The sequence below is a fragment of the Solanum tuberosum genome, unplaced genomic scaffold (assembly GCF_000226075.1).
Source record: "Solanum tuberosum cultivar DM 1-3 516 R44 unplaced genomic scaffold, SolTub_3.0 scf00042, whole genome shotgun sequence".
Taxonomy (NCBI): Eukaryota; Viridiplantae; Streptophyta; class Magnoliopsida; order Solanales; family Solanaceae; genus Solanum; species Solanum tuberosum.
The window spans coordinates 1,029,374-1,041,050 of NW_006238967.1; the positions used below are offsets into that span (position 1 = coordinate 1,029,374).

Consider the following 11,677-nt stretch of genomic DNA (forward strand, 5'->3'; position numbering starts at 1 on the left):
ATTTTATTTTCTATACTAGACTAGATGAGTTGTGCGACTTCATTAGATTGATTTTTTTTTAAAAATCTATATCGAAAAAGGGAAGCAAATTGATTTAATACTTGATAGAGTTCTCTTGAATTGAGGAACAATATTAACTTAGAAAGACACATACTCCCTCTGTTTTAAAAAGAGTGTCCTAATTTGACTTGACACAAAATTTTAAAAAATAAAAAAGATTTTTGAATTTTGTGGTCCTAAATTAAAGTTATATCAAATATACTAAATTGTTCTTTAATCATGTGGCCTTAAACATATCACGTGGAAAGTTGAAATTAAAATATTCCAAAAAGAAAAGATGTCATTCTTTTTTAAACAAACTAAAAGGGAAAGTAGATCATTATTTTTGAAACAGAGGAATTATTATTTTTTACTAAACTTTGAGAAGTTCCTTCATCCTTCCTAGCTGCGAGACCTATAGAGTTAATATTCTCCATGGTCACTCACTAAGGAGTTTTTATACAGAAAGTCATTTAACTTTGATTTTTATTTCAAAATTTACTCAACTAATATTTAGTTACAAATCACTTAACTTTGATTTTTACTTCAAAAGTCACTAAACTATAAATATTTTACTTACAAAGTCATTCAACTTATTTAATTATTTTTTCCATTAAAATCAAATTCTAAAAAATAAAATAATATCAATTTACAGTCATTTGGTTGATTATTATTTGTAAACATTTTGAAATAACTAAATAACATATATTTGATTATTAGGTAATTTTATTTAAATTAAAGCTAATATTTTCTAGTAATCAAATAATTTTAAAGAAAAAACTGACAACGTATCGTAAATTTTTTGAAAGAGTTTTAAATGGATTATTTTATAAAATAACTAAACTAAAGTATTGTAAACATTTTAAAAGAAGTTTGAATTTTTTTTTAGAATATGATTTTAAATACTAATTTCATTCAAGGAAATTTTAATAAAAAATAATTAATATATATTGAGTAATTTTGTAAGTAAAATATTTATAATTGAGTGAGTTTTGGAGTAAAAATTAAAGTTAGTGACTTTTGTGTAATAAAACTCTTTAGTTGAGTGACCATTGAAGATATTAACTTGAGACCTATACGTAAGGTAGAGAAACATTTTATTCTTCCAAGTGATCCCACTAAATCGACAGACACATGTTATATAATATACTTTGATGGCTTTATATGGGACAAATCTGAAGAATTAATTGAAACATAATAAAAATGGAGTGAATATTTAGTCACAAAAAGGCAAACAGAAGACATGAACAATCTGAATCAAAGCCATACGAAATTCACTTCCAATGTGTTATGAGAAACAAAATTTTCTTTAAGTGGTAAAGTAATTGAGTTGATATCTTTATGAAAATCAATGAGTCGAATTTACTCTTCTCTAGGCCCTAGAGTCTAGGGCACCAACAGGCAACAAGCATAAACAATAAAATGCATATTTTCACACGAGAAAGAGTATTATTAATGGATAATAAAGGTAAAGAGACTTGAGTCGTCAAAGTTGCAATTTATAGTACTTTTCGTATAATTTTTGAATATTTAAATTTTTTAAAAAAAATATCGAATTAATGTAATTTAATTTGACTTTAAAAATTATCCAACCGACACGGGCCACCCCAGCCCCTCGTGGGCCTTACCATTGGTAGGATGTTGGCATTACCCAACAATCCTCCTCCCAATACCTGCCATGATCTTGACTCTGATACCAAGTCCATCAAGCAAGCACCATATTCTATCATGGCTCCGACCCAGGCCACTTCCGCCCCTCATGGGCCTTGCCATAGGCAGGATGTTGACAGTACTATCCAATATCATCTGTTAAACAACCTTTGAATATCTAAATTTCGGAAATGAAACAACAGAAATAACCTCCTAGAACAAGTTAGTAATTGTGGCTTCAGGAAGCTCATCTACAATAGCCACATACAACAACAGTGACATCGAAGCAACAATGTAAAAATTGAAAACAACATATCTTCCATGTCATGCATCAACGATGATTTATAATCAAAAAGTTGAATTAGATTCAATTTGAAAAGAGAGAAACCATTTGAAGAAGATTGTGGAGGATATGGGTGAAATTGAAGATTATGATTAGAAGGATATAATTGCTAATGAAATGTCTGAGTTGAATGATATGGATACAAATGAAATTTCTTATTTGAATAAAGTTTTTGTCGTGAAGAAAAAAATGTCAAATTTGAAGTTGATTGATGGTATTGAGAGTTCAAATTTGAAGAAAGTTTTTGGCTTGGATGATAAAGTTTCGAAGTTAGAATTGAAAGTGCATCAATTGATAAGTTTGCTTGCAGTTTCTTGTCAAGATGATGTAGTATGGTGCTATTGTTTGTGTTAGGATAGTATTATTAGGTTGTGTTAGTTTTGTCACTTTTTGTTATGGTCAATGAAATAATATGCAAGTTTTATATCGTATGGTTTTATGTGGTTTTAATGTTTTGAAGAAGTGTCAAGATGATGTAGTATGGTGCTATTGTTTGTGTAGGATAGTATTATTAGGTTGTGTTAGTTTTGTCACTTTTTGTTATGGTCAATGAAATAATATGCAAATTTTATATAGTCTGGTTTTATGTGTTTTTAATGTTTTGAAGAAGTGTCAAGATGATGTAATTTGTTGTTTTGTCTACTAATGAAGAATTCTACAGTTTGATAATCTGCATTTTGCTTATATATAGCAGTTGTAGCTATATTAGCTAGCCTACAGAAGCTGTAATTTTCTCTTACATGGCAACCTTCAAAAATGGGAATCAGCTACTTACAAGACATACATACTTTGTTGCTCAAAATATACACAAGATATGTAAATCGATAACGTACAAGACATTTTATCGATAAACTATCAAATGCGTTATCATATATATATTTTAGCCCACAAAACATTCTTACATTGTTTTATAATCACAAGACTAAATTGTCATTAACATACATGACCAGTGACAAACAGTAAGCATCCAAAATATTTTGTTGTATTTTCTTTTTGTTGGGCTTTGGCTGTTGGGCCATTTTTGTACAACATTTTTTTGGCCTTTTTATATAGAAAAAATTACAGAAATCTCACCTTTTAGTTTACTTATTACCATTATCCCCTATAAGTTTTACAAATCTCCAAAATCTCTCATTTTTGGGCATCAGATTAATGTATCAGCGCTTATATTATTGTATTTCGCGCATCAGATTAGTGTATCATGTATAAAATGTACATTAGATTAGTGTATCATATATAAAATGTAATGTATTTTACTTAACGATTAATGTATCTCGTGCATCAGATTAATGTATCAGCGCTTATATTATTGTATTTCGCGCATCAGATTAGTGTATCATGTATAAAATGTACATTAGATTAGTGTATCATATATAAAATGTAATGTATTTTACTTAACGATTAATGTATCTCGTGCATCAGATTAATGTATCAGCGCTTATATTATTGTATCCGTTTGAGGGATTTCTGTAATTATAAACTTTTAAGGGATAGATTGTAATTTTGCCTTCAAAATATGTGATTTCTGTAATTTGCCTTATTATATAAACAATGTGTATTATCCGCATAATTACCACTTATAGTAATTGAATAGGTTTTACCATCTATAACCCGTCTCTCTCTATAAATTTCAATTATCCTAATTTAAGACTTGATTTTGGATCGAGTATTATTTCCAAACAATTGAGAACATCTTTGAAATTTATATCTTAATGTTTAAGGATTGTTGATGAAGACTAATATTTATATAACTAATATATTTTTATTACAATAATAAATCTAACAATGTTTAAAAGAGAAAAAATAAAAAATAATTATCAGTATATTATAGATATTTATGTTTCACTGCACATGGTGAATATAATTAAAATATTTTTAAAACAAATGTATTATAAGTATTATGTGTGAATCTCAAACATTTCAGTACTATTTAAATTAGTTTACATTGTTAGAAATGTATTATATTTGTTGGAATAACAACAATCAAATTCATAACAATGTATAATATTGAATTTGAATGGTATTACAAGTGTCTTCTATATTTAATACAATTGTAATACATAAACTAATTTGAATAACATTTGAATATTTTAAATACAAGTACAATGCATTTTTAACACCATTAATAAGATAGAAAATAACAATTGTAAAACATTATGAATCCAATATATTATACTTATTAGAGGCATATTTCAAAACACGTGGTGAATATATAACTAAAACATCTTTAATAAAAATGTATTATAAGAATTATATGTGAACTTCAAACATTCTACTACCATTTAAATTAGTTTACATTGTTAAAACTATATAGAGGTGGCAAATAGTTGGATTTGGATGGGTTTAAAATGATTTAAATAAAAATGGGTAATTATCCAATCCGTCCATATTCTATATGGGTAAATATGGCTTGGATAATTAATGGACAGATTGGATATGAGTTACCCATATTTCATCCACATTGATTGAAGAAATAAAAAATGAATTTATATTTTTTAAGTTTCTAAAGTAATTTTTTATTCTACTCACTCCCATCCCTACCTCCAATTCACCCACCCCTAATTTTAGTTTGTTTTATTTTTTCTAACCCCCGCCCAGTTTTTATCCCCCTCCACCTCACCCGTCTTCATCCCCTCTACCCCCACCTGCACCCACCCACCCCCACTTTTTTTTAAAAAAAAATTCTACGCCCCCCTCCCTCAAGAATTTCCAATTTTTTTTTTGTTCTTCCATTAAAAAAATGAGTTTCTTTTTAAAAATAAAAATTTACCCCCTCCGCTCCACTCCTATTTTTTTTTTTTTTTGGTTTTTTTAAAAAAAGTAACATTTTCAGAAAAGAAAGTTACCCCTGTTATAAACTAAAGTATAACAACTTACTCTTGCTTCTTTCTTTGTTACAAGAGGGGTATATATAGTTGTATACACTTGTGCCCAAAGTGTGATACACGGATAACTTCTTGCCATGTATACACTTTGGACACCAAGTATATCAAATGGCTAATTAGTATACACCACATAGCATTTTGTGTGTGTATTAATCTTACAACACTTAACATATTAGTGTGGACATTCAATTTACAACAACCCTGAATTGTATTACAACTATCATTTATATTTCATACAACTTTTCAAAGTTGTAGCTCTTCTTTTCCGATGATTCACAATCACCGGATTATCAGTAGCTCAAATCAATCCCATTATTACAAATCACCACACAGTCCACCCACAGTCACCAAACTCTCTTTTCCCCATATTTTTGGTCCAAACACCATGACCAAATTTGAATGCCGAAGAGAGTTTTTCAATTGGATCTAAACATCGATTTTCATGAAGCTCATCGGAGCAACGAACACCATCAAAATTATGTTCAGATCTAACAACACCACTGATTTATGTTCTACTCTTCTACTTAAACAATGAACATAGAAACTACAATCTTCTTTGGTTCTTATAATTACAAATTAAAAAACAATAACGTAAAAGAAAAAAGATGCATAGAGATTGGGCATCGCATGGTTTCATGGAGCTCCATGTTTTTTTGTTGGAATTTGATGATTTTCCAATTTGGTTATTATGTTGTTCATTGTTGTTGTTGAGTCTATTTTGTGGTGGTGCGGAGGTGAGAGCTTTAAATTGGAGTTGGGGTGATTGTTGTTTTGTTCGCCGGAGAAGCCATCTCCAGTGAGGTTGGTTGGAGAAGGAGAGAGATGAGGAGAGCAATGAGTAATTTCAACTATTAAAGGTAAATTGAATTAATATCTCATACGATCACTCGACTTTAAATAGTTTATTTAGAAAGTCACTTAACTTTGAATTGTTCACTAAAAAAATCACTCAACCTTATTTTATAACTCAAAAGTCACTCAACTATTGATGTTTTACTTAAAAAGTCACCTAAGTATTGATATATTGCTTAGAAAGTCACTCAATCAATTTAAATAATTTTCCATTAAATTTTATTGTAAACTATTTTTTAAAGAAATAATAAGATTTCTATTTTAATTATCTTATTAATCCGCTCCAATTATTTAATTATAATTTTCTGAAAAAACGTATAGCAATTGACCCAAAAAAAAAACTTTTCCGTTCTAGTAGTTGTTTGATTGGAATTAAATATGTTTAAAAATTATCAAAAAAAAATAGGATGTTGGAATTGATAAGAAGTAATAAAAAAACGCACAGTAGCAATCTTTTACTATTTTAAAAAAAAAAATAGTTAAAAACAAAAACTACATTTCAACGAAATTCAATAAAATAATTTAAATAATCATCTTATTATTTTTTAAAAACTAGTTTAATTATTTTTTGTATTTTTACAAATGAAAAAATTATTTAAATTGATTGAGTGACTTTCTAAGTGAAACACTAATAACTGAGTGAATTTTGAGTTATAAAAAAATTGAGTGACTTTCTAAGTGAACAACTCAAAATTGAGTGATTTTTTAAGTGAACTATTCAAAATTGAATTACCATATGATATATTAACTCAAGGTAAATTAGGCTATGGACTATAATAGAAAAAAACCCAAAAAGGATAATAATTAATCTAAAAGAATTCATATATATATAAAACTATTTTGTTTAATGATAAATTTTTGACCCATTGGGTCTTTAAAAAAAAAAGAGAATACTCCATCTTGTTATTTTGTAGGTATAAAAAAAAAGTAGTTCTATCTTTAATAGGTTCATTTCTTTAGTGGAGGAAAAAAGTGGATTTATTCACTAATCTTGTTTTGTGAGAGGCAAAGTTGTTACATATTTGGAATTTGAACTTTGTAATGATTCTATTCTTGTTCATTGTGAAGTTGTATATATTCCTCACTGTTCACTTTTATCTTATTTTATTATTTATATAATTTTAAAATTAGCTTTTTCAGCAAAAGATTTTTGTTCTTGAAGATTCGTTTCAGAAAGAGAAAAAAAGAAGAAAATGGTCACATTGTCGTCCTTGTGTAACATTCAGAGGAGTGAACCCTAAACTTGCCGACCCACAGAGAAAAACAACCCTAGTTTCCATGGGGACCTGCTGTAACAGTAGCACAGTTCTCAAGCTTTGTTTTTTGTGGCTACAACTAATCTGTGTGCAATGCCATGGAAGGATACTCAAGGATGATACTTCCTCATCTGATCAGTTTAAGAACAGATTTCAAAAGATTTTTCTGAGTATACTTTTTGGTATGTTTACAGGATTGATTTGTGCACTTGTTTTTGCTTGGCTTGTTCGGAGTTTTGTTCGTTACATTAACAAAGCCCCAATTCTCAAAGGCCCTGTTGTATTCTCTCCTAAAATTCCATCCAAAACTCTGCAATCAGCTCTTGCTAATGATACCCAGTTGATAGGGTCAAGTAGTTCTGGAAAATACTACAGAACTGTTCTTGATAATGGGCTTACTGTTGCAGTTAAGAGAATGGAACCTGGTTCTCCACAGTTACATACCAAGTCATTTAAGAGAAGAATACAACACGAACTTGAACTTATTGCTAGTTTGAGGCATAGGAATTTGATGAGTTTAAGGGCTTATGTTCGTGAATCGAATACGTTCTTTCTGGTTTACGATTATGTAAACACTGGCAGTCTTGAAGATGTAATGAACAAAGTTAGGGAAAATCAATTGCAACTTACCTGGGAAGTCAGGCTCCGAATTGCAGTTGGGATTGTTAAGGCTCTTCAGTATCTTCATTTCTCTTGTAACCCCACAGTTTTGCATCGGAATTTGAAACCCACAAATGTAATGTTGGATGCTGAGTTTGAGCCTAGGTTGGCTGATTGTGGTTTGGCTAAAATCATTCCCACTTTAAATCTCCCTGCTGCATCAAACTATGGTCCTCCAGAATCATTCCAGAGTTGCAGGTATTATTTTTTCAAATCCAACACGACGTATGAATTTAGGTTTTCGATAAGTTTAATTGCCTCTTGTTGATGCATTTATGTTGGACCACTGATCAACTTATTCAATTTTTGTTTGCTCTGCCTATGTTAAGTGATATTTGAGGCAAACTGTTGCGTTGCGTTATGGCTGGTGTGTTTGTAATGAACACAATTTGCTCTAATATTTGACATAGAACTTCACAAATGTAGGGTTGCTTCGGTTCTCTTGTAGTTTATATGATCAACGATGTTTAAGTTTTGAATTTGCAAAAACTAGTTACCTATCTAATATCTGTTCTTTGACGCAATACATACATATGTTAAGTGATTGAACCTATAGTTGTTGCTATTTCGCAGCAGGTATACCGATAAAAGTGATGTATTTAGCTTTGGGGTTATATTGGGTGTTCTATTAACTGGAAAGTACCCAACAGATCCCTTCTTTGGGGATACATCTACTGGAGGAAGTCTAGCACGTTGGCTTCAACGCTTGCAGGAAGCAGGCGATGCTCGAGAAGCATTGGATAAGAGTATTCTAGGGGAAGAGGTTGAGGAAGATGAGATGTTAATGGCAGTAAAAATAGCAGTGGTATGCTTATCAGACATGCCTGCTGATCGACCTTCCAGTGATGAGCTCGTTTCCATGCTCACCCAATTAAATAGCTTCTGATTAATTACTTTGGTCGAGAGGGAAAGCAGTCAAGGATTCAAATAATCACAAGATCTTTAAGGTTGTTCTTTTGGCTTTCTAAGGTGATAGTTTGCTGTGTGCTTTTGGTAGTTGAGCAATGCCTTTTGGTTATCACAATGAGCACGAGTGTAGTTGGCTCATTCAGGAAATATGACTGAGCGGAAGTACTTTTTACCTCTGGAAACAGAGCTGAAACTTGAGAAAGCACTTGAACAATTATCGGTAACAGCCTCATTTTGCCAGGATTGATTGACCTTTGTATGTAAATTTGAGTAATGTTGTTAATTAAATGATGTTTGTTTTAGAAAGTATTTGCTAACAGGAAAAGAATATGTAACAAATGCACTGGCAGTACAGTAGTAGTTTGTGAACATTGGAGACATTTGCATTGATATTGTTTTAACCTTTTCTTAATGATAGTGTGTTTTGTGGGGTTACTCTGGTTGTCCTTTTGCAAGGCAGTTTTTGTTTATCTATGAATCACGAGTTCTTGTGGCTCTGCAAAACCAAGTTTGTTTTTGATATTTCAACCTAGCTCTAAACTTTTATCTCCATTCAAATTTTGGTGGTCGACACTTGCCGCCACACAAGGACCTATCTCTGTTTCGAGTTAAAAAAATATGACATGGATGAGCCCTTTTCTTAAATGACAATGACATAGATGAACTAAACTTTTAACGGATGACATAAATGAGTATTTTTTGAAAGTTCGATGACATATTTGAATATTTTCCCTTAAATTAAAGAAAAGTAGTGCCCTTGAAATTCAAAACCTTTTAAGGCGTGATGGCACCCAACTTTCCTCTAGTTGGGTGTACCAAAATGAGATAATCAAAATAAATTAACCGTAAAACTATTTAAGTCTATCATAAATAGTGACAATTATCTAAAACAAGTCATAATAAACCCCAAGAACAGGTTTTACTAGAGTACTGGTCATATTTAAATCACTAATGTCTTTTCCCATTTGAAAATCTACAGGAATATCGAGATTACGTAGAGTATATATTCTTCAAGTGACACTTCCAACCAAAGTTGTACGTAGCTTGGCTATGGCTTGGAAGTAATACATTTCGAAAAAAGAAAATTCATGGAGAAAAAATTATAATATTTTTTTACGTTTTAGAAAAGGTATAGTAGTAAACTGTTTTTTTCATTTAAAAAGGTAACACTGCTTATAAAAAATCTTGTATACGCCACTGATCGGGAAATTTGCACAAGAACAGTTCTCAACCTCTCTGCCTCCAACAAAATCAGAGTAATAACCTCTGTCTTGGCAACACTCTTAGAGTAAGCTGAAACTAATGTTTTTAAAATTATATACATTTTTATTTATTGCGATTTTTAGTTGGTGGTTTGGGATATGAATTTTGGGACCTATTTTCACACTAAAAGTCACGACGTACATGATTGTGTTGGAAGAATATTTTTACTATCTCAAAAATAAGACGTCTTTAAATAGTATTCATGACATTTTATTACTATTTTTAATTATGAAAATTAGACGTCGGGGAATATGACATGCTATCATTCTTTCTTGGGAAAAATGACAAATATATCCCTGAATTATTGTAAATGGTATGTAAATATCCTTCGTTATACTTTTAGGACACTGATGCCCTTACCGTATAAAAAAAAAATTGATTTTTTTATTATGTCCTTATTATTATATTTTCTTATTATAATTTTTTAAACATTAATTAAATATTTATAAGATTTATGAAAAATGAAACATACAAAAGTTATGAATAATATTTAATATTAAAAGTTACAAGTAAGATGAAGAGACATGAGTTATAAATAATTCAAATGTATAATTTTACCTTTGGACTAACGGAAGGACACGTGTCATGATCTAAACAGTCTATCCAACATTTATTTAATTTTTATCCATAATTAAAAAATTGACCCGATTAAATAAAAATCCGCCCAAATAATTTAAGACCCGCACCAAATTATAACCCCAAACCCCCAATGGGCTATCTTCTCGATCTTTTCCTTCCTAACAGAGAAGGTTATAGTTTGTTTTTTTTAAAGTTAAATCTCATATTAATTGTTACCCTAATTTAATATAATTCTCATCAACAAAGTAAGATCCACTAATCTTTTTTAGACAAAATAAATGACAGACAAAAACTCTTTGAATGTATGAGTAGAACTTTGGGGGTTTCTCAGTTGATGGAAATGAGATTGATTTTTTCTTGTTTACGGAGTGTCCTCTTGGTCGCCATTATTGAAGCTTTGTAAAGAGAGCTAGAGGTATGCTCGGCTGCTCGCTGGAGCTGTTGGAACAGCGGTGAGGGAGAGATGGGTGCATGGTGGCCGAAGGGTTGTAACCTCGCTGATTTTGCCGGATCGCCGGATGCTGGGTTTGTAGCAGTTAGAAGTGGCTTTATTTGTGGAACTTCCCCGGAGAAGATGGAGTTGCGGTGCAGTCTTTGGTTGCCGGAACTTGAGAAGAAAGGGAAAATTAGATTTATTTGCAGGTGGATCTTAAAATTATAATTATTTGAGTCAATTTTTTAATTATGGATAAAAATTAAATAAATTTGGATAGGCCGTTAAGATCGTGACACGTGTCTTTCCGTTAGTTCAAAGGGTATAGACACTCCAAAAATTAGACGGTAAAGGCATCAATGTCCTAAAAGTGTAACAAAAGATATTTACATACCATTTACGATAGTTCAAAGATATATTTATCATTTTACCCTTATTTCTTTTGTGTATTAATACTTCAAGTACTCATGAATGGGGTGAGAAACCAATGAGGAAAAATGCTAGAGAGTAAATATCAAATCTTTCTCAATTTATTTTGTTGGGTTTTCTATCGAGTTAAAATCGTTGTTAGATTTTATCTCCTAATTTATACTAGAGTTTGTTGAATCTCAGATGATAACACTCACATCTGGTGAAATATCCTTCAAGGACAGTTCAATAGGCATGCCTATGACATTACCGTGATTTACAATATTCCAACAATCTTATGGATATTTCTTATGAATCACGGGAAAAGAAAATAGAATAAAAGCCAAATATGACTAACGAAGTTGAGGCTGTAACAAAGAGACCAACAAAGTTTTTTGCA

At 30.7% G+C, this 11,677-nt stretch overlaps 1 protein-coding gene across 2 annotated transcripts; it reads left to right on the forward strand.

The window, feature by feature from the left end:
• Window positions 1–6,633: 6,633 nt before the first annotated feature.
• Window positions 6,634–9,029, forward strand: LOC102580585 (inactive leucine-rich repeat receptor-like protein kinase CORYNE). Of its 2 annotated transcripts, none has more exons than XM_006343126.2 (2): window positions 6,634–7,883; window positions 8,262–9,029. In XM_006343126.2, the coding sequence occupies exons 1-2, from the start codon at window positions 7,048–7,050 to the stop codon at window positions 8,569–8,571; spliced, it is 1,146 nt and encodes a 381-aa protein (XP_006343188.1). In that variant the 5' UTR covers window positions 6,634–7,047; the 3' UTR covers window positions 8,572–9,029. The 2 variants fall into 2 exon arrangements, with proteins under 2 accessions (XP_006343188.1, XP_006343187.1); XM_006343125.2 differs by having other exon boundaries at window positions 6,637–7,883; window positions 8,259–9,029.
• Window positions 9,030–11,677: the final 2,648 nt, after the last annotated feature.